This window comes from Grus americana, chromosome 5, assembly GCF_028858705.1.
Source record: "Grus americana isolate bGruAme1 chromosome 5, bGruAme1.mat, whole genome shotgun sequence".
NCBI classification, from domain to species: Eukaryota; Metazoa; Chordata; class Aves; order Gruiformes; family Gruidae; genus Grus; species Grus americana.
Genome location: NC_072856.1, coordinates 1548498 through 1569690, shown reverse-complemented (window position 1 = coordinate 1569690; position 21193 = coordinate 1548498). Strand labels below are relative to the sequence as shown.

The 21193-nt window shown below is 67.9% G+C and overlaps 6 protein-coding genes across 12 annotated transcripts; 4 read left to right on the top strand and 2 right to left on the bottom strand.

The window, feature by feature from the left end:
- The first annotated feature begins 198 nt into the window (after window positions 1–198).
- Window positions 199–3652, top strand: UNC93B1 (unc-93 homolog B1, TLR signaling regulator). Of its 2 annotated transcripts, none has more exons than XM_054828170.1 (12): window positions 199–231; window positions 621–729; window positions 806–947; window positions 1044–1197; window positions 1271–1432; window positions 1504–1633; window positions 1718–1811; window positions 1913–2037; window positions 2105–2287; window positions 2370–2643; window positions 2871–2989; window positions 3105–3652. In XM_054828170.1, exons 2-12 carry the CDS (start codon window positions 646–648, stop codon window positions 3372–3374), a joined length of 1737 nt encoding a protein of 578 aa, XP_054684145.1. In that variant the 5' UTR covers window positions 199–231; window positions 621–645; the 3' UTR covers window positions 3375–3652. The 2 variants fall into 2 exon arrangements, with proteins under 2 accessions (XP_054684145.1, XP_054684144.1); XM_054828169.1 differs by lacking the exon at window positions 199–231 and adding an exon at window positions 281–336.
- Window positions 3653–3874: 222 nt separating this feature from the next.
- Window positions 3875–7100, top strand: MAX (MYC associated factor X). Of its 2 annotated transcripts, none has more exons than XM_054828226.1 (5): window positions 3875–3998; window positions 4195–4221; window positions 5178–5285; window positions 5893–6016; window positions 6106–7100. In XM_054828226.1, exons 1-5 carry the CDS (start codon window positions 3963–3965, stop codon window positions 6291–6293), a joined length of 483 nt encoding a protein of 160 aa, XP_054684201.1. In that variant the 5' UTR covers window positions 3875–3962; the 3' UTR covers window positions 6294–7100. The 2 variants fall into 2 exon arrangements, with proteins under 2 accessions (XP_054684201.1, XP_054684200.1); XM_054828225.1 differs by having other exon boundaries at window positions 5887–6016.
- A 193-nt stretch (window positions 7101–7293) lies between these two features.
- On the bottom strand, window positions 7294–11765 carry FNTB (farnesyltransferase, CAAX box, beta). The gene is made up of 12 exons (XM_054828183.1): window positions 11615–11765; window positions 10572–10636; window positions 10277–10349; window positions 9842–9933; window positions 9252–9398; window positions 9057–9140; window positions 8865–8951; window positions 8652–8781; window positions 8382–8514; window positions 7973–8084; window positions 7780–7894; window positions 7294–7661 (listed from the first exon to the last, which is right to left on the bottom strand). Exons 1-12 carry the CDS (start codon window positions 11693–11695, stop codon window positions 7551–7553), a joined length of 1230 nt encoding a protein of 409 aa, XP_054684158.1. The 5' UTR covers window positions 11696–11765; the 3' UTR covers window positions 7294–7550.
- A 1505-nt stretch (window positions 11766–13270) lies between these two features.
- Window positions 13271–17835, top strand: RAB15 (RAB15, member RAS oncogene family). 5 transcript variants are annotated; one of them, XM_054828212.1, is made up of 8 exons: window positions 13271–13498; window positions 14990–15050; window positions 15186–15246; window positions 15337–15414; window positions 15489–15578; window positions 16041–16106; window positions 16193–16400; window positions 17710–17835. In XM_054828212.1, exons 1-7 carry the CDS (start codon window positions 13375–13377, stop codon window positions 16346–16348), a joined length of 636 nt encoding a protein of 211 aa, XP_054684187.1. In that variant the 5' UTR covers window positions 13271–13374; the 3' UTR covers window positions 16349–16400; window positions 17710–17835. The 5 variants fall into 5 exon arrangements, with proteins under 5 accessions (XP_054684187.1, XP_054684189.1, XP_054684188.1 ...); XM_054828214.1 differs by lacking the exon at window positions 17710–17835 and adding an exon at window positions 17276–17380; XM_054828213.1 differs by lacking the exon at window positions 17710–17835 and adding an exon at window positions 16838–17049.
- On the top strand, window positions 17270–18504 carry GPX2 (glutathione peroxidase 2). Its single transcript, XM_054828207.1, has 3 exons — window positions 17270–17443; window positions 17548–17880; window positions 17980–18504. Exons 1-3 carry the CDS (start codon window positions 17270–17272, stop codon window positions 18328–18330), a joined length of 858 nt encoding a protein of 285 aa, XP_054684182.1. The 3' UTR covers window positions 18331–18504.
- Window positions 18505–19092: 588 nt separating this feature from the next.
- Window positions 19093–21060, bottom strand: CHURC1 (churchill domain containing 1). The gene is made up of 5 exons (XM_054828242.1): window positions 20948–21060; window positions 20700–20835; window positions 20171–20241; window positions 19459–19556; window positions 19093–19324 (listed from the first exon to the last, which is right to left on the bottom strand). The coding sequence occupies exons 1-4, from the start codon at window positions 20984–20986 to the stop codon at window positions 19464–19466; spliced, it is 339 nt and encodes a 112-aa protein (XP_054684217.1). The 5' UTR covers window positions 20987–21060; the 3' UTR covers window positions 19093–19324; window positions 19459–19463.
- Window positions 21061–21193: the final 133 nt, after the last annotated feature.

Here is a 21193-nt window from a genome sequence, read left to right as displayed (position 1 = left end):
GGGGGGGGGTCAGGATGCTGAGGACCGGCGCGGGCGGGGGGCAGCAGCAGCGCAGGCAGGTGAGGCCTGGGGTCCGGGGGTGCGGGATCGGGGGGGTGCGGGGTCCTGGGGGGGTGCGGGATCCTTGGGGGGGGGTGCGGGAGCGGCCCCTTTAAATGCCCCCGTCCCGCCCGCCCCGTCCGAAAGAGGAAGCGGCGCCCGCCCCGCCCCGGGCCGGCCCGCGCGGCTCCGGTACCGGGGAGCTCGGGGCTGGGGGGCACGGCCCGGGGGTGCTGGGCACGGGGGTGCCAAGCACATGGGTGCAGGGGCTGGGGTGCAGGGCGCAAGGTGCTGGAGGTAGGGGTGCAGGTATGTGAAGCACATGGGTGCAGGGTCGGGGGGTGCAGGGTCTCGGGGTACAGGACACGGGTGCAAAGCACATGGGTGCAGGGTCGGGGGGTGCAGGACATGGGTGCAGGGTCTCGGGGTACAGGACACGGGTGCAAAGCACACGGGTGCAAAGCACACGGGTGTAGGGTCGAGGGGTGCTGGGCACAGGGGTGCAGCTCTGGGGGTCCAAGACACATGGGTGCAGGGCTTGGGGGTGCTAACAGGGTCCTCCCACCTCTGACACCATTCAGGCCCGCCCCCCCCCCAGACACAGCGATGGAGAAAGACCCCAGCTGCTACCAGGATGCGGCCAAGATGGTGACGGGTGACGGGCTGGGCGCCGAGGGGATGGAGGCGCAGGTGAGGCCGGGGGGGACCCCTGGGGGCCAGGCCCATGGCAGCCGTCCCCAGGGCTGACGGCCAGGGTCACCCGCAGCTGGATGATTTCGTGGGTGCTCACCCCGACTACAACGAGGAGGAGGAGGAGCAGAAGTACTTCCGTCGCAAGCGCCTTGGTGTGATCAAGAACGTGCTGGCCGCCAGCCTGGCCGGCATGCTCACCTACGGTGTCTACCTGGGTACGGCCCTGCCCCTGCCCGGGGACCGCCCCCGCCACAGTGGAGGGGGTTTGGGGGACTCGGGGCGGGAGGTGACAGCTGCTGGATGCCCCCCAGGCCTGCTGGAGATGCAGCTGATCCTGCACTATGATGAGACCTACCGGGAGGTGAAGTACAGCAACATACAGCTGGAAGACATCGACCGCAAGGTGCTGATGGGCATCAACGTCACCCCCATCGTGGCACTGCTCTACACGCCTGTCCTCATCAGGTACGGCATCGCTCACGCTCCCCGCCGGCGTGTCGGCATGGGCGCCCACGCTTCTCCCTCCTCGCCCCGGCAGGTTTTTCGGTACCAAGTGGGCCATGTTCCTGGCGGTGGGCATCTACGCCCTCTTCGTCTCCAGCAACTACTGGGAGCGCTACTACACGCTGGTGCCCTCCGCTGTGGCCATCGGGGTGGCCATCGTGCCCCTCTGGGCTTCCATGGGCAACTACATCACGCGGTAGGCAACGGGGGTGGGAGGCGGGTGGGGGGGGGCCAAGGGGGCTCCAGCTGACTCGCCATGCCACGCAGGATGGCCCAGAAGTACTATGAGTACGTCAACTACAAGGAGGAGCACGTGCAGGAGCAGCAGCGTGCACCACGGGGTGCCTGCAACACCTACATCATCATCTTCCAGACCGTCTTCTACGCCTGCTTCCACGTGAGCGCCGGCGGGGCGCGTGGCACGGGTGGGGGACCGTGCTGGGCAGCCTGGTGCTGAGTGTCCCCCCCATGCGTCTTGCAGCTGAGCTTCGTCTGCGCTCAGATGCCCATGCTCTTCTTCCTCAACAACTACCTCTACCAGCTCAACCACACGCTCTTCGGGGTCAAGCACTGCGGTGAGCATGCAAGCACGGGACAGCGCGGTGGCGTGGGATGGCGCGGTGGCACGGGGACCTCCCGGTTGACTCTGAGCCGTGGTGTGTGCCCCCCCTGGCAGGGACCCTGAGCCACGGCACACTGCCTGGTTTCAACAAGACGGTGCTGCAGAGCCTGCCCCGCAGTGTCAACCTCATCATCGTGGAGAGTGCCCTGATGGCGGCTGCCTTCCTCGCCATGCTGGTGGTGAGTGCCGGGGCGGCAGGGGATGGGACAGGATGCTGGCGATGCCTCACGCACGGCTGTGCGGCAGGTCCTGGTGCTCTGCGGCTCAGCGTATCGGCCCACGGAGGAGATCGACCTGCGCAGTATCGGCTGGGGGAACATCTTCCAGCTGCCCTTCAAGCACATGCGGGACTACCGCCTGCGCTACCTCTTCCCCTTGTTCATCTACAGCGGCTTCGAGGTGCTCTTCATCTGCACTGGCTTCTCCCTGGTAGGGCGCGGGGACAGGGTGGGGGGGGTGACAGAGCAGGGATGGCCCCAGCCAGGCAACGCTGAACCTGTCCTTGTTGCAGAACTACGGTGTGTGCGCCCTGGGGCTGGAGAAGCTGGCGTACCTCCTCATGGCCTACGGCTTCTCCGCCTCAGCCTGCTCCAGCCTGGCCCTCTGCATGTTGCGCCTGCGGCGGCAGATCCCACTGTTGGCCGGAGCCCTTGTCCACGCCGCTCTCCTGGTCACCCTCTTCTGCTGGGCACCCGAGCCCCGGCACCTGGTCCAGGCGCCTCTGCTCTACACCATAGCTGTTCTCTGGGGTACAGGGAGTGCCCTCAACAAGACCAGCATTAGCAGTGAGTATTGGGAAGGTCCCTGTTCCCTGACACTGCCTCTCTTGTCCCATGGCACGGCCGGGTGGTCCCCAGCATCCTCTGGCACTGCAACCTGGTGGTCCCCAACTCCGTGGACCCACTGACAAGGAGCAGGACAGACCCGCTGCAGCTGGGTCCTGCTAACGGTGCCCCGAGAAGGGACGCTGGCATGGAAGGCAGATGCTGACAGCTGGTCTCCTGCCCCGCAGTCCTCCTGGGCATGCTGTACGAGGACAAGGAGCGCCAAGACTTCGTCTTCACCATCTACCACTGGTGGCAGGCCCTGGCGATCTTCACCGTCTACCTGTGGTCGGGGCTGCCCATGAAGGTAAGCGTGGCCGGGTGGGCAGCTGTCCCCACAGTGCCCCCCAGCTGGCTCCATCGCCGCCGAGGCTCAGTGGGAGTGCAGTGCCATGCTGATTCCTTGCTTTGCCCTCCCACAGGCCAAGCTTTCCATCATGCTGCTGACGCTGGTGGTGGCGATGGTGGCCTACTGCTGCATGGAGCGCAAGGTGGCACAGCACGTGGCCTACCGCCTGCCCCGCATCCCCCGCCCGCGTCACAAGATGCGCGGCTACCGCTACTTGGAGGAGGACGACTCTGATGAGACCGGCTCGGAGGGTGATGACGGCAAGGACGACAATGACGAGCACCCGGCGGAGTCCACCAGCGGGGACGAGCTGCCAAAAGATGACAGGGACCAGCTGGGTTAGAGACAACTTGTCCTACCCTGCTGCCGTGGTGCCCCACACTGCTCTCTGGACTTGAGGGGGGGTCCACAGCCCTTCCTGGAGCTGCCCAAACCCCCTGAGCCGGCATAACTTCCACAAGCTCCCCTCAGGCCAGGCCTGCAGACCCCCCTAGCCAGGCCCACGGCCCCTCAGGCCAGGCCTGCACCCCCCCCATCACCCCCTGAATACCACATCCAAACAGGCCCGGCCCCCCTTTTTCTCCCTTATGGCTCAATAAAAGCTCTCCCCTGCGCTCACAATGCCGCCGTACTCCGCCTTCGCGTCGTCGCGGCCTCGCCGCCTTCCATGAGGGGAAGGAGGTATGAGAGTCCCCGGGGGCGGGGACTACAACTCCCGGTGTGCACCGCGCTCCGGCGCGGTGCACACCGGGAGCTGTAGTCTCCGCCCAGGGGTAATCACCACCCAACCTCCCTTCCTGGACTCCCTCCCCCACAATCCCCCGCGCCAAGGAGGGAAGGGGGTGAGCGGTGACGTGTGCCGCCGGCGGCGCATGCGCGCTGCGGGCTGTTGTTGTGGCGGCGCGGCCCGCGGCTCACCCGGCCGGTAGCGATGAGCGACAACGATGACATCGAGGTGGAGAGCGACGTAAGTCGGCCCTCACCACCGGGACACACCCCTCCCGTTTCCCCCCTCCGGTACCCGCAGCGCTGGGGGAAGGGGTAGAGGCGGGTAACGTTTGGTTTCTTTCCTTCCTTCCCTCACGGCCCCGTTTCCCGGTGTCCGTCTCCACCCGCCATCCTCCTCTTCCTCTTCCTCCTCAACGCCGGCCCGGTCACCTCAGGAGGAGCAGCCGAGGTTTCAGTCCGCGGTACGTTGATGCCGTCTCCGGTACCGGGGAGCACGTGGGGGGCGAGGGGAGGGGGGAGTGCGCCTGCGCGGGGGGGGGGCGTGGGACCGTGGTTTTGGGGGGGGGGTTTGGGGGCGTCCGGGGGGGGCGGGGAATGTGTTTGGGGGAGGGGGAGTGTGGGGTTGTGGCTGTTGGGGGAAAGTGGGGGTCTCTCGGGGGGGGGTTATGTGTGGGGCTGTGTCTTTTTGGGGGGAGGAGATGTGGGGGTTGTGGTTTTTGGGGACATCTGTGGAGCTGTCTCTCTGAGGGGGGTGTCTCTGGGAGGGGGGGCGTGGGGGGCCAGATATGGGGAGTACATGGGGGGGTATGATGCATGGGGGTGTGTTTTTGGGGGGGACAGGTGGGGTCGTGTCTCTTGGCAGAGAGCAGATAGGGGCGACCTGTGCCAGGTTGTTTGGGGAGGGGGGGGCATGTTCTGGGGGCGCAGGACAGTGGGTTCGGAGGTGCTCCCCTCCCTTGGGGCCGTGCTGGGCCCCTGCTCCCCAGCTCTGTCCCCCCGTGACGGGGCTCAGGGCTGCCCCAGCAGCAGGAAGCTGCCCCGGGGGAAACCGAAAGCAACGGGAGCCGCCTCCTTCCCACGCCCTCGCACTGCCGCTGCGGTGGAACGGGAGGTGTCGCGGCGGAGGTGTCGCGGCGGAGGTGTCACAGCCACCGTGCTGCCCGGCCAAGGAGGGCTCAGGGGTTCAGCTGACCTCTCCCCGTCCCCAGCTCTGGGCACCTTGCCTGGAGCTGCCAGCACAGGGTTTTTGGGTGAACATTGGCAGCCCAGCTCCTCCTGCCACGGTCTCTGTGCCGGGCGAAGTGGGGTGGCTGCCGAAATGCCCGCCAGCCTGTGGGAGAGGGGAGCGGGTCAGGGTCTCCCCTGTGGTGCCATCCCCTCACCGGCTGCTCAGGCTCCGCTCTCCCTTCCCTCCCAGGCCGACAAACGGGCTCACCACAACGCGCTGGAGCGCAAACGCAGGGACCACATCAAGGACAGCTTCCACAGCCTGCGGGACTCCGTCCCCTCCCTCCAGGGAGAGAAGGTGAGTTTATGGAGCGTGCTGGGAGCCCACCCACGTGCCCACCCGAAGCCACGTCAGTGGGGCTGAGCCGCAGTTCCTTGCCTGCGGGGCTTGCCGAGTGGCATTCCTGGGGGTGGGTTGTGCACCCCAGTGCTGCCTGGTTTTTTTGGAAAAGCAGAGGGGGCAAATCCACCTGTTTGCAGCTGGATCTTCCGGGCTTGGCTGCAGGGCAGCTCTGTCCGCTTGGGACAGCGGCACTTTGCTCGGCGACCGCGCAAGCTGCGGTGGGGCTGTCGGCACCCTCGTGCGCAACAGCAGCTTCTCGTTTCGGGATGTGGCTGTGGGGGATGTTTCGGCAGGGGCCGGCTTTCTCAGCCGAGCACCATCAGTGCAGAAATGACCCTTCCCGGTGCTAGCGAAGCTCTGTGCCACCATGGGGGGGGTCCCCAGTTGGGTCCCCGGTGGGGACAAGAGCTGAGCTTCGGTTCGCTCGGTGTCGTCGGCACAGCAGAGCAACGGCAAAATCCTTTCTGCTGCGCTGCGGGTGGGACGGGGTAGACGAAACCCCGTCGGTAACCCCCGGGCTAGGTCTTTATCTCGCCTCTGTCTTTTCCCACTATTGCAACAGGCATCCCGGGCCCAAATCCTGGACAAAGCCACAGAGTACATCCAGTACATGCGCCGGAAAAACCACACGCACCAGCAGGACATCGACGACCTCAAGCGGCAGAACGCCCTCCTGGAGCAGCAAGGTGAACGGGGAAGGGGGGGTCCCGCGGGAGCCGGGGGTGACACGTGCACCAGAGCGAGCCCGGGGTGACGCGGTGGCCCTGCCTTGCAGTGCGCGCGCTGGAGAAGGCCCGGTCGAGCGCCCAGCTGCAGGCCAACTACCCCTCGACGGACAACAGCCTCTACACCAACCCCAAGGGCAGCACCATCTCCGCCTTCGACGGCGGCTCCGACTCCAGCTCCGATTCGGAGCCCGACGAGCCGCAGAGCAGGAAGAAGCTGCGCATGGAGGCCAGCTAGGCCCCCCCGCCGCCCCCCGCTGCTGTCGGCCGCCCGCCCGCCAGCTGCGTAAGGACTCTCTCTCCCTTCTCTCGTAGAGGCTCTCGGACTGCAGCTTCCCAGCCCTCCCCGGCCCTTTCCCCGCTCTAACCACAACGGCCCCGGGGGGAGCCGGCCAGGCAGGGCCTTGCAGCGCCCGCCCGACAGACTTGGGGGGATCCGGGGGCCGCGAGGAGATGGCCCCATCACCCTCCCACAACTAGCGAGCCCCTCTCCCTTCTGATTTTATATGAGCATTTCTATTTATACCCGGGGACCACAGCAGTCCTGAGCTAAAGGGCAAAGCTGTGCAGGAGCTGGGCAGCCCCCCCCCCCTCCCCGTGCCCCCTGAAAGGCCAGGCCCTGTGGGGAGCTGCGCCTGCTCTCCCCTCCCAAAAAAAAACGCTGGGGGGTCTCGCTATTTATTTTCTGCGTGTGCAATTCCACCTGCCCCCAGCGCCTGCGAGAGCCGGGGGGGGGCAGCGCCTGCACCCCCCCTCTTCACGGCCGGGCTGGGTGGTCTGCGTGTGCATCCTGCCCCCTCCTCCTTCCCTCCCTTGCCCCCCCCCCCACCCCGTGCCCCCCCCACGGCCCTTCCCCACCTCCGTGGCATTTTCTGAACTCTAGTGTCCCGTCCCTGCCCCGTAGGTGACCCCCCCATCCCTGTTTTGATGCCATTCATTCCATGGATCTAAGGTATGTTGTACATACTGCCCAGAGTTGTCTTGCAAGTTAAGGCTTCCCTTTACTATAAGACTATAAATAATAAAAAAAAAAACAAACTTATTTTATCCTTCCCCATGGTAGCCGCGTGTTCTTGGGGCAGGAGGAGAGGTGGCACCAGGGCAGCTTCCGGCGGGGGTTTGGAAACAGCCCCAGCTTGGTGCCACCTCCTGCCCCGTGGGTGTCCCCAGGGCCGCCGTCGGTGGCACAGAGGGGGGGTGGCAGCTACGTGCCCTCCCCGCGCACAGGAGACGGCAGGTGTCGGTTCTGGTTTATTGATGCCAAAAGCTCTGCCGCGTCCCGTGTCCCCCTCGGCCAGCTCGGCTCCTGCCAGGAGGTCAGCGGGGCGCCTGGCACAGCGGCAGCGGCGGGAGCTGGCGGCCACGGGCCAGGCCGGTTTTTGGTATTGCTAGCACCCTGAGGACCTCGCTCTGCCCGTCTGCGCCGAGACGCCGCGGTGGCTCCCTGCCGGCCCCGGGCAGGGCTGCTCCGCACAGTCCGGGGGCAGCAGGACCCCTAGTCGGCAGCAGCCGCCGGTTCCAGGCTGGGCACAGGCTGCTGCAAGAAATGCATCACTGCTCTCACCACCTTTTCCGGGGCGATGTTGTAGACGGGGTGCGTCGCCTGCTGTGAGAGAGGGAGAGAGGAGGTTAATGCCTTTCTTCTGGCATTGTGGAGGATGGGCAGAGGCCAGGCAGCTCAGCCCTGCCTGCCCAGGCAGCTCACGGCAATGCCCGGCACCTACCAGGCGGTTCTCGGGGACGCCCAGGACCACCTCGTGGTGGAGGTCGCCGCTGCCAAAGTGCTGGGCGATGGCCAACCCGCTCAGGCAGTAGCAGGTGTGGTAGAAATCTCGGGACCTGGTGGGGAGGATATTGGGGTGCTGAGTGGGGGTCCAGGGCACCAGGCAGCCCCCCCCACCCCGAGCTGGTACTCACTTGCCCGGCTTGTCGAGCAGCCCCCCGGCCGGGCACTGGCAGCAGAGCAGGATGTATTCCTGCAGCGCCGACTGGTCGAACATCCAGCGTGCCATGCTGAGCGCAGTGTCGCCTGGAGGGAGAAGCCGGTGAAATGCCTGAGGGGGCTGCGGGAAGGTGGCAAAACCCCCCCAGGGCTTTCCCAGGGAACTACCAAGGCATTTGCCCAGCAGACGGTCAAGTCTTGTTGCCAAAAAATCTATGACGAAGCTCGAATGCCCCCCGTGATTCAGCAGCCCCGCCACAGACAGGGACATGGGGACACCCGAGTTACTCCGCGCTTGGTTCCCTCGCTAAAACACCTTCACCCATCCCCGGGGATGCCGTTTGGGGGGCAGAGGAAGCCGGGAGCCCCCCGTGGCCAACTCACCCCTGGCGTGGAGGGCGCGGTGGAGCAGGGGCAGGAGGCCGGCTTGCCAGAACGAATAGCACCCATCCACCAGCTTGTTGCAGCGACCCTGGAAGCCGCCCTCGAAGCGCATCTGCCGGCCGGTCACCCAGTGCTGTGCGGGACAGACAGGAGCGGGTGCCAGTGCGAGGACAAGGACCTCCCCCCCAGCACCATGGGGCTGAGACACCCCCTGCCCGATGCCGGCAAGCACCAGGAGAGCTGAGGGGCCGCACGCGTAGTGCCACTCACCAGCAAGCTCCGGAGGTTCAGCAGATGTTCCTTCTTGAGGATGACCAAGGCCGCCACGCCGCAGAAGGTGTACCCGCCGTGGGCCTCCATGCCTGGCACCCCGCCGATGCCACCCTCCCAGTTCTGGCACCTGCGCGGGCGGCAGGGTCAGGACGGCCCCGACACGGGGGGCAGCCCCTAACCCCCAGCCGTCCCCGCGTGCACTGCTCTCACCTCGCTATCCATTCCGCCGTCCCGGCGAAGAGCGCGGGCGTGAGGATGTTGGTCAGCGAGGCCACGGAGGCGGCGCAGTAGGCGCTCCTGCGGAAGATGGGTGCTCAGGACCACGGCACCGGCCCCCCCCGCCATGGCACCCAGCCGGCTGGAAGCGCAGCAAAGCCATCCCCCCCGGCGGCGATCGCCCACCTGACGTCCACCTCGCCACCGACGTGCATGAGGAAGGAGCCATCGGGCTGCTTCAGCGAGTGCAGGTACTCCAGCAGCTTCTTCCTGCGAGAGCCAGCGGGCTGTGAGGGGGGGGCACGCATCCTGCCTCCCCCCGGCCCGGCGCCAGCTGGCCGAACCCTTCCCTTCCCCACACCGCCAGCGTGCCGGCCGTACCTGTCGATGACGCCGAACGCCTCCTCGGTGCCGATGATGCAGAGAGCGTTGACGGCAGCGTAGGTGGGGGCGAGGTGGGGGTGCTGGCCGGGGCCCCCCCCAAAGCCACCCTGGGGACTCTGGCAGCGGCTCAGGAACTGGCAGACACTGCGGGGGGGCAGGGGGAGAGTGAGAAGGGGGTCGGCGCTCACCTGTGGGGTGATATTTCCTACCGGGGGGAGGGAGACCCCTCCTCACCCCCCTCTGCAGCAGGGGCTCTGTGGTTCCTGTTGGGACGGGGCCAGCCCAGCCCCGTTAACCCCCGGTTCCCCCCCCCAAGGTCAAAGCCGGGGGTTATCTCTCTCCCCCATCTCCGTCCGTCACGAGATGCGGGAGCGTGAGGCGCTGGCCGGAAGAATAGGCGGCATTGACGGCCGCAGGGGAGACAAAGCGCTCCTTTGCTGCCGCCAGCGCGCGGGGACAGCGGGAGGTGGCATCTCCAGCATCACGCGGGTGGCCCGTGGGGCCTCTGGCTGCAGCCAGGTCCGCGGTGGGGGTCCCCAGGCTGCTGTTGCGGTCCCCCCAGCACTCGCCGCGCCAGTGTCACTTACTCAGAGGCGATGGACTGGGGAATGGGCTCGTCCAGCAGCTCCAAGCTGTGCAGGATCCAGTAGCAGAGCCAGGGGCGGCTGGCGTCCAGGCACTGCCGGGACCAGAGGGGACGGTCAGGGTGGCTGGGGAGCCGTGCGGGGTACGGGGGTGCAGGCAGGAGCAGGCAGAGCTCCTGCAGGAGAGGGTACAGGCAGGAGAACCCCCAGAGCTGCTGCTCTGGAGCATCACTGCGGGGACAAGCGTGACCCAAGGGGACACCAGGAACCTGCTGCCTCTGCCCCGGGGCTGGCAGTGACGGATTGGGGACGGCAAACGCCCGGTAACAACTCCAGCAGCAGCCCCGGGGCGAAGGGTTCACCCCAGCCGGAGGGCAGAGCAGAGAGCCGGCAGCTCCAGGGCAGGGCACCCGGCAGCACTGCTGGCATCGCGGGTACCTCGTAGGCTTCGGTCAGCTGCCGGAGGCCTCTCTTCAGGTAATGGAAGTGCTTCTCCCGCTGCAGGACGAATCTGGAAGACAGGCAGGGCAGGGCTCGGCAGGTAAAGCCCAGCCAAGAGGGGACACAAGCCGATGCCACCGCGTTCAGGGCTTGCGGCTGGCGGAAGGGGCAGGATCCCACCCCAGCGCCTGCAGGAGCGGCGGGTCCCTCGCTGTGGGTCTCGGGGGGTTATTTATTGATTGTTATTGAGAGTTTCTGCAGCTGGCGGGAACCGGCTGCCACAGGAACTTACTGCGAGGCGTGATGGTTCGTCTTGCAGGCGTCGAAGACCTCCTGCACGATGTCTTCCACCTTGGTCTGCCGCCGGCCGCGGCGCGGAGAGGGGGGGAAATAAAGACGACGGTGAGCTCTGGAGAGCAGCTCTGTCCTTCCCAAACACGGTCCTCCCCGAGCCCCCCGGCTCCCAGCCCGGCCGCGGAGGCTCCAGCCCCATCCCAAGGGTTTATCCAGCTCACGGCCGCTCCCGTTACCGGCGGCATCGTCTCGTCACCTTCTCCAGGAAAACCAAAGCGACCGAAAGCCGCTCGGTCCTGCAGAGCGGCTTAGCGGGAGCTGCCGAGGAGCTTTGCGCCCGGGGTTAGGCGGGGACTCGAGCACCGTCCGGCGTTGCTTTTCAAATGCAGCGGTTTTAAAGACGGAGTTTGGTTCATCCCGGGACCCCCAGGTAAAACACCGTGGTCTCCTCCCCCCCAGCTAACACCGGGACGGTGTGACCTGGGACTTGTGCCGCCGTCCCCTCGCTTTAGACTCGAGTTTAACGCGCAGCCCCCCCCGGCCCCGCAGCTGGCGCCGTCCCAACCCGGGGGAATCCTCCAGCCCCTCCAAAAATAACTAACTACATACAAAATACCCCGCGGTTTCGGCGGGGGGCGGCCCCGCAGCCTCCCGGGCAGGGGAGGGTTGGCCCGGGCAGCCCCATCCCCGGGCACCGCGTCCCGTATTGAGCAACCCGGCCTCGCCTGTGTCCCGGCAGGGCCCGGCCCGGGGCCCGGGGCAGCGTCGGCACCGCCGGAGCACGGCGGGGGAAGGGAGCGGGGGTCCGGCCGTACCCCAGCTGCCCCTCGCCCTGGGTGACGGTGTGCCACAGCCCCCCCCTCCCGCCCCCCCCAAAAAAAACCCCCGCGTGCCCGAGCTGCTGCAACAGGCAGGTGCGGGGCGGGGATCACCGGGCCCCGCGGCCCCCTCCCACCCCGCCCCACGCCTGGGCTGATTCCCTCACCCACGGCCCCACGGCAGGCCGGTGCGTGTGTGCGTCCCGGCCCCGCCGTCCCGCACCTGCTCGGCGGAGGTGGCGGTCCGCAGCCCGTCGTCCCGCAGCCGCCGCCGCCCGCCGGGAAGGGGGGAGGCTCCCGCCATGCTGCGGGCGGCTCGCGCCGGCGGGGGCAGCGGGACGACGGCGGCCGGGCGGGGACACAACGGCTCCGCCCCCGGCCCCGCCCCGCCGCTTTTCGCCCCGCCCCGCCGCCGCCCGGCTCAAACGCGCCTGCGCGGAGGAGCCTGTTGGGAGGGAGGGTGTCGCGTCACCGCGCCGTGACGTCATGCTGGGCTACCTGGCCGGGGCCTAGCACTGCACCGCACTATTGCATCATCGCAGCGCTGCGTTGCATCATCGCGCTACAGTGCTGCATCGTTGCGCTGCCGCGCTGCGTCGCATCATCATGCTATGGCGGTGCGTCGTCGCAGTGCAGCAGTGCGTTGCGTCGTCGTGCCATGGCGCTGCATTGTTGGACTGCTGTGCTGTGTTGCATCATCATGTTACAGCACTGCATCATTGCACTGGAGCGCAGCATCGCATCATCACGCTACAGCGCCGCATCATTGCACTGGAGCACAGCATCGCATCATCACAGCATCGCATCATCACATTACAGTGCCGCATCATTGCACTGGAGCACCGCATCGCATCATCGTGCTACAGCACTGCATCGTTGGACCGCAGTGCCACGTTGCATCATGACACTACGGCGCTGCATTGTCCCCCTGTGCCGCATCACGCCGTGCCCGCGTGCCGTGGCGCTGCCCCGCAGCAGGCTGTCCCTGCACGGCGGTGCACAGGTGCTACAGTGCCACCTCACTGCACCGCGTCACTGCATCGCTGCACGGCGTCTTTGCCACCACGCTGCCGTGCGCGTTGCTCCGCCGTGCCGTGCCGCTGTGCCGTGCCGCTGTGCCGTGCCGCTCTGCCTCAGGCAGCACTGGAGGGGCCGCGCTGCACCGCCCCGGCCTGCGCTGCCCCACTGCACCTTCATCTGCTGCGTGCTGCACCCCAGCGCCCAGCACCCACCCCAGCACCGCACCCCAGCACCCACTGCAGCTCCCACTGCAGCCCTGCCTGCGGGGCTGCCCTGCTCTGCCCCGGGGACCCTCCAGCCCCCTGCCCCGCTCTGGGTCCCTCAGCCTGGGGGATGTCCCTGTGGGGGTCCCCTGGTGCAGCTCCGTGTGTCACCCCAGGGTCCCCTGCTGCACCCCCGGCCGTTCCCCTCTGTGTCCCTCACTCTCTCCTTGGGGGGGTCCCTGGTGCGTCCCCAGATGTCCCCTCCCCACGTTCCCCAGTGCATCCCCCATGCGTCCCCCGGTGCCCCAGAGCATTCCCCGGTGTCCCTGCCTGTGTCCCCTGCCGCATCCCCCGTGTGCCTCACGGTGTCCCCAGAGCATCCCCCGGTGCATCCCCGCTGTGTCCCCGATGCCCCAGAGCATCCCCCGGTGTCCCCGCCGATCCCCCCTGATGCATCCCCCGTGTCTCCCCGCCCCCGTTCCCCAGAGCATCCCCCGGTGCATCCCCGATGTCTCCCCGGTGCTCCCTCCCCCGCATCCCCCGTATCCTCCTCCCGGTGCCCCGGACCATCCCCCGGTGCATCCCCCGTGTCCGCCCCCCCCCCCCCCGTTCCCCGGTGCATCCCCCTCGCCCGCCCCGCGCCCCGCCCCGGTGCCAGCCCGGCGCGGCGGCGGCGGCGGCGCAGCGCTCCCGCCCCCGGTAGCGGCGGCAGCGGCGCCCCCGGCCCGGCCCAGCCCAGCCCGGCCCGGCCCGGCCCGCCATGGCCAAGCAGTACGACGTGCTCTTCCGGCTGCTGCTGCTGGGGGACTCGGGCGTGGGCAAGACCTGCCTGCTCTGCCGCTTCACCGACAACCAGTTCCATCCCGCCCACATCTCCACCATCGGTACCGCCGCACCGGCACCGCCGCGGGGGGGGGGGAGAACGGGGAGCACCGGAGGGAGTCGGGGAACCGGGGAACTGGGAGCACTGGGGAACCCGCAGCACCGGGAAACCCTGGGCACAGAGGAGCCGTGGGCACCGGGAGCATCAGGGAAGCAGGGAGCCGTGGTACCGGGGAAACGGGATGCCGTTGGCAGCGGGGAACCGGGGAGCCGTGGGCACCGGGGAATGGGAAAACCGTGGGAACCGGGGAGCCGTGGCACTAGGGAACCGGGAGCACTGGGCAGCTGCAGCACCGGGGAACCGGGAAACTGTGGGCACCGGGGAGCCGTGGGCAGCGGGGAACGGGAAAACCGTGGGCAGCAGGGAGCCGGGAGCACCGGGAAGCCGCAGCACCGGGCAACCGAGAAACCGTGGGCACCGAGGAGCCACGGTACCGGGCAACAGCGGCACCGTGGGCACCAGGGAGCCGGGAGCACCAGGCAGCCGCAGCATGGGGGAATTGGGAAACCGGGGATACCGGGGAACCAGGCAACCGGGGAGCTGCAGCACCGGGAAACTGGGAGCACCGGGCAGCCGCGGCATGGGGGAACCGGGAAACTGGGAACACCGGGCAGCCGCACCACCAGGGAACCGGGAGCACTGGGGAGCCAGAGAACCGGGAGCAGTGGGGAGCCACGGCACTGAGGAACCGGGAAACCGGGGGCACCGGGCAGGCACAGCACTGGGGAACGGGGTCACTGGGCAGCCTCCGCACCGGGAAACAGAACACTGGGGAACCGCGGCACCGGGATACTGGGAGACTGTGGGCACCGGAGAGCCGCGGCACCGGGGAACTGGGAAACCACGGCCACCAGGGAGCTGTGGCACCGGGGAACCGGCAGCACCGGTAGCACTGGGGAGCTGGGGCAGTGGGAAACCAGGGGTACTGGGGAACCGGGGCACCGGGAGCACTGGACAGCCACAGCACCGGGTAACTGGGAAATGGAACACTGGGCAGCTGCAGCACCAGGAAACCATGAGCTCTGACTGGGGAGCTGCGGTACCAGGGAACTGGGAAACTGGGGTTACCGGGGAGCCACAGTACCAGGGAACGGGGTGCACTGGGCAGCCGCCGCAGCACTGGGGAACCGGGAAACCAGAGGCACCAGGGAGCTGCGGCGCTGGGCAACCAGGGGCACTGGGCAGCACCAGGAGCACCCTCCCGGCAGCGGGGCCGGGGCCAGCACCCGCGCAGTGACCCAGCACCGGGGCCGCTCGCCAGGCCTGGGACCGGCTGTGGGCACCGGCACCGGGCTGCTGCCAGGACACTGGGCCATGGCGGGGCTGCGGCTCCAGGCACGGGGTGGGCAGTGGGGTGGGCACAGGCGAGTTTGGCAGCACGGCATGGCTTGGGGTCGGCCAGGACAGGGTGAGGGGACCGGAGGGACAGGTGGCAGCAGCACTGGTGATGGGACACCGGGGCACCCTGTAACCTCTCCTGTGCCCATCCCAGGTGTCGACTTCAAGATGAAGACCATCGAAGTGGATGGCATTAAGGTGCGGATACAGATCTGGTGAGTGCTGGTGTAGGGGTGGGAGGGATTTGGGGGGGGGGGGTCCTGAACCCCGCTCCCTTCCGCAGGGTGGGGGCTGAGCCCTGACCAACTCGTGCCACGGTGGCGGCGCTGACCCGTTCTCCCTGACTGCAGGGACACAGCGGGGCAGGAGCGGTACCAGACCATCACGAAACAGTACTACCGGCGGGCGCAGGTACGGGGGGGTCCCTGACCCGGGGCGCAGGAGAGGGGAAACTGAGGCACGGGGCGGGGAGAGGAAAATGGCTGTCATCCCCCCCCGCAGGGCATCTTCCTGGTGTATGACATCGGCAGCGAGCGCTCCTACCAGCATATTGTAAAGTGGGCCAGCGACGTGGATGAGGTGAGGGTGCGAGGGAGGCTTGCGGGGGGAACCCCTCGTGGCGGGGGGGTCTCACGCCATCCCCTCCTCCCCAGTACGCGCCTGACGGCGTCCAGAAAATCCTTATCGGGAACAAGGCGGACGAGGAGCACAAGAGGCAAGTGGCCAGAGAGCAAGGGCTGCAGGTGAGCGGGGGCTGGCGTGCGCCCCCGGGGGGAGCCAGGCCCCCCCCCCCCCGCACCCCCAGCATGGCCAGAGCCCCCCTCTGCACTCCCCAGGAACCCCAAGAACCCTCCTGCAGCCCTGCCTGTGTCCAGGGACCCCGTGCACCCCAAGCATCCCCAGCGCTGCCCCCCCTTTCAGCATGGCCAGGGACCCCTAACCCCTCCATAACCCCCAGTGTATCCAGGGACCCCCAATCCCCCCCCACACCTCTAGTATGATCCCCTGCACCCCCAAAGCACCCAGTGCCCCCCACGGGGATGCTCCTACACCAGCCCCCCAGTGCCACCACGGGCAGCACAGCTCGTCTGTCTGTCCACGCCTGGCTGTGCACATGCCAGCGGGGGGGGGGGGGGCTGGTGTCATCCTGTATCCCCCCCCCCCCCCCAAAATCACGGTGCCGCCACCGGCCCCTCTCCCTGCAGCTGGCCAGGGAGTACGGGATGGACTTCTACGAGACCAGCGCCTGCAGCAACCTCAACATCAAGGAGGTGCGGGGAGGCTGGGGGGGGGGCTGGGGGGGGTTCCGAGGCGGGGCAAGAGAGGTCCCCCAGCTCACTCCCCTCCTCTCCCGCAGTCCTTCACGCGGCTGACGGAGCTGGTGCTGCAGGCGCACCGCAAGGAGCTGGAGGGGCTGCGGGCCCCCCCCCGTGCCCCCGCCCTGGCCCGCCTGGAGGAGGACGAGCAGCAGCCCCTGGGGAGCGAGGACAGCCCCAAAGCCTGCTGGTGTTGAAGCCTGGGCCCCCTCTGACCCCCCCCCGGGCTGTGCTGGGGGGGCACGGCGGGTACAGGACTGGGGCAGCCCCGATGGAGGGGGGGGTGGGGGGGGGCGACCCGGGACCCCACACAGGGATGGCAGGGGCCGGGCAGGCATCGCAGGGGTGCCCCCCACCCCGGCACCCATGCTCCCCCTCAGTGTGTGGGGTGGTGGTGGGGGGGTGTCGCGGGTGCCCTGTGCCTGTGGGGCCCCCTCCCCAGTTTTACACACGCACGCACGCACAGAGTTTGCAGAATAAAGGTGATGCTGGAGGCAGCAGGCGGCTCGTGTGCTGCCGGGGGGGGGGGGCGGCTGCGGGCATGGTGCCGTGCCGGTGGACAGCACCACGATGGCTGTGCCCCACTGGAGCCCCTGGCACCACCGGGCAGCTGGGCCACGGCAACCTGAGCGGTTATCAATAATTGAGGCTGCTCCGGGGCTGCCGGGATGGTGTCCCCTTTCCAGGCTGGGAGATGGGTCCGTGGGGCACCATGCCCATGGGGTGCCGTGCTGGGCTGCCGGCTCAGCTCCAGCTGCAGGAACACCCCCACGGGGATGCAGGAGCCCACCCCGGCAGGGACAGGACCATCGTGGTCAAACAGCTTGACGGCAGGCACCGGGATGCTGGTGGGCACCGGGATGCTGCTGGGTACCAGGATGCTGCCTGGCACCAGGATGGGCGGGTACCAGGGTGATGGTGGGCACCACAGCAGGTGGGTACCAGGATGGATGCTGGCACTGGGACCAGTGGGCACCAGGACTGGTGGACGCTGGGGGGAAGGCAAGCACAGGAGGCCCCAGGGGCGATGCCAAGGCAGCCCTAGGGAAGGAGATACGCTGGGGCACCCGTTCCTCCCCATCGCCCACCCGGGTCCGAGTCGCCCCCTCCTCTGCCCCATGCAGCCCCAGCTCCCGGAGTCCTGTTATTTCCTGACTCCCCGGGGTGTTCCCAGCCCTCGGGGACAGCCCGTGTCAGGCTGGAAGCGCCAAACCCCACAGCATCCCACGGCTTGCGGGCACGGGGAAGAGCGGTTGTGCCGTACCGCGCCGTGCCATGAATTATTGAGGCAGGTAGGGGCATCACCTCAGCCTCGCACCGCTCGCGCCCTCCCCTGCCTCTTCCTTCCCCCCTTGGGTGGGTGCCAACGGGTGGGACAGCTCCGGTTTCTGCCAAGTCACGTCAGGGCGAGGAGACCTTTGGAGCCAGCACATCACGTGGGTGCCAGGCAGCCCTTAAGGCTCGCCAACGGGTGCTCGGGGAAGGCAGACACGCGCCCGCAGCCATGACCGTCCCCATCGCCAAGTCCTTCTACGACCTGAGCGCCACCTCCTTGCAGGGGGAGAAGGTGGACTTCAACGTCTTCCGGGGCCGCGTGGTCCTCATCGAAAACGTGGCATCCCTCTGAGGCACCACGGTGCGGGATTACACCCAGCTCAACCAGCTGCAAGCCCGCTATCCCCGGCGGCTGGTCGTGCTGGGCTTCCCCTGCAACCAATTTGGCTACCAGGTAAGTCCCCGGGGGCCACCATGGTGCACAACACTGGGTGCGAGGAGGAGGGGAGAAAAAAACGCGGCACAGCCCCAGCTTCCGCCTTCCCTGCCACAGGAGAACGGCACCAACGAGGAGATCCTCAACAGCCTGAAGCACGTGCGGCCGGGGGGTGGCTTCGAGCCCAACTTCACCCTCTTCCAGAAGTGCCAGGTGAACGGGCAGGACACCCACCCCGTCTTCGCCTACCTGAAGGCTCACCTGCCCGCGCCGGCTGACGAGGCGCAACATCTGATGGCCGAGCCCCGTTTCGTCGTCTGGAGCCCGGTGCGGCGCTCTGACATCTCCTGGAACTTTGAGAAGTTCCTGGTGGGTCCTGAAGGGGAACCTTTCCGGCGCTACAGCCCCCGCATGCCCACCGCCCAGCTGGAGCCCGACATCCAGCGTCTCCTCAAACTGGCCAAGTAGCGCCGGCTCCGGCATCCCCCCCCCCCCCCCGCTGGCTGCCGACCCCTGGGATGGCCCCAGCTCTCCGCCGGGTGACAGCCCTCTCCGAAACCGCCGTAGGAGGGGGCTCGATGGGGGCAGAGGGCCGGGGCGATGGGGGCAGCGCGGGTTGGTGGCAATAAATGAGCCGGAGGGAGCGCACCCGCGTCCGCGTGGTTTGTGGGGGGCTGCCGGGGACAAGCCGTGGGGCAGGCAGGAGGAGGCAGCCCCGGGGTGCCAGATCCAGGAAACGGTGGTGCAGGGATGGAGCGGTGCCAGACTGGGAGCGCCGAGCTCCCCGCAGGCATCGCTGGGGCCGGCTGCCAACAGCAGCACCCCACCCCAGGGGAGTGATTTTTGGCAGCCGTGGCTCACCCAGCTTCCTCCTGCCCTAGAACATGCATCCCTGGCGGGGCAGGGCTGGGTTACACACCCCAGGGACACGGGCCCTGGGTGGGGGGGGGTGTGCAGTGACCCCACAGGAGCTCCACGCAGCCCCTGGGGACATGAAAATAACGATGTCACTTCTCAGCAGGGTTTGGGAGAGTGCTGGTGAGCAGGGTGGGCTCTGGGATGCTGGGAAAGGCCAGATCCACTACAGGGGGAGGAATCCCACAGGCTTCCAGGAAGGGAAACCACCCCCCGCCCCGATCCCCACATTGGACCCCAACACCCTTCACCAGTTACAGGGAGTCCAGGGGGGTGAAGCCCACCCTGAAAGCGCTCCTGTTTGCACCACCGAGCTGTAACACATCACATTTATTGCCCCCACGCACGAGGGCTCCTGAAGCAGGACAGGGCGGGCATCCCTTTGGGCCCCCTTTTGGGGTGACGACGTGCTAGCCCCCCCTTCATGTCTTCAGCACAAGGGGGGTTCGGGCTGCCGTGTTCCCCCCGTCCCCATGGCTGGGGTACTGCGGGCACGGCTGAGCTGCCACCGGGTGTGCAGGAGCATCTGGCGTCCGCCACATCCAGGCTGGAGATTTGGAGAAGAAAATCACGTTAAGGGACTGCGCTGTCCCCAGGGATCTCCCGGTGCCTCAGCTCTGCACGGTGGGGAGCGGGGAGGGAGGTCCTGGGGCACACAGGGACTCATGTCGAGAGACAAACCGGCTTCAGAAGAGTGGGGTCATCTGGCGGGGGTCGTCGGGCAGGATGCTGATGGAGTCCTCAGCCCGGCCGCAGAGCAGGCACAGCATGGTGTACTCCTGCGGCAGGACAGGAGGGGGGGCTGCCATGGCCGTGCTCTGCCACAGCCCCGCTCTGGGCACAGCCAGGGAAACCCGAGCCAGAGATGGCACCTGATCCTTGATTGCAATCAGACCTGGGGGGATCTCATTTCGTCCCCCGGGATGAGCCCCACCGGCTCCCCAGAGCCCATTTTCCAGCATTTAGCTGCCGAATAGGAAATGTGCCAGAGAGGAGGGCTGGGAGAGCTGCAGGGCCCGCCACCACGCAGCCACGTTTTGCTGCTCTGGGCCATGCACATCACTGACACTCCTACACAAGGGCTGCGCAGGAGGCGAGAGGTGAGCTGGGCTGCCCCCCACAAAGCAGGGACTAGTGCCAGGGGGCTCCAGGTAGCCCCAAGCGCAGGGATGCGGCTCCAGACCCTTCGAGGCTGGCACCACGGCTCGCCTCTGAAGCTGCCTGGCTCCCTCCTGCGGCTGCCAGGGCAGGCAGGAATCAGCAGGGCTGCCCACGGCAGGGTGGGTCTGGAAACTCGGTTGCAAAAGAACAGCCTGGGGCTCAGCTTAGGTCACCCCTGGAGCCGGAGAGGGGCTGCCGGAGGGGGGACAACAAGCCACTCCCCTGGGCATACCTGGTAGTCATCCACCACACTGAAGGTGTACTCGTGGCGTGCGATCAGGTGGTGGCAGTTCTTGCACAGGTCTGTGGGAGAGGACAGCGGGTTAAGGGGCTGAGGGACGCGGCTGTCCCTGGGGTATTCTCCCCCTACAATCCCCGCAGTCCCTTGGGGACAAGCCCCCACCCTCTGTGCCTGCCCTCATCCCCTGGGGCACGGACCCCCCAGTTCCCAGAGCGTCAAACCCAACTCCTCCCGGCCCAGCACCTAACCCCCATCAACGGCCATCAGCTCCCTGACACCCCCCTGCTCCCCAAGCCTTCAGATCCCCCCCGGGCATCACCTCCCCAGCCTCTGCCCCCCCAAGAGCACCAATCATCCCCAGCCCAGGACCCCACCCCCGCATCGGGCCCCCAAATCTTCCCTCCCCAAATTACCCCGCCACCCCCCAGCCCGAGCCCCAGGCCCCAACGGTCCCCCCAGCCCTCAGTCCCCCCCGTGCCCCTGGAAGGTTCCGCCCCTCCCCGGCCCCATCCCGTCGCACGGTCGTAGGTGACGATCTCGTCTTCGCCGTGCAGGCCGGCGGCGCGGTTGCCGAGCAGCACGAAATCCCGACGGCCGCACTGCGCGCACCCCACGAAGTTGAGGAGGAAGGAGCCGCCCTCCAAGCAGGTGGTTCCCTAAGGCAGCAGCACACGGCTGGGACCGGGACCGGGACCGGGACCGGGACCGGGACCGGGACCGGGACCGGCCCCCGCCCCGCCCCGCCCCGCCCCGCCCGGCGCGGCCTACCCGCTCCGGGTACTCGGTGCCCACACAGCCCCCGCACATCCCGCCGCCGCCGCCGCCGCCGCCGCCTCACAGATCTCGCGAGACTTCCGCCTTAGGGCGCGGCTTTAGGGCTGAAGGCGTGGTGTTGTTCGGAAGCCACGCCTTGTGGGCGTGGTTTTGAGCCTGGCGAGTGTATGTCCTCGCGCTGGGGAGGGCGGGGTTTGTGCGGGGAGGGCGGGGTCAGCTGCAGTCCCCGCCCCCTCCGGG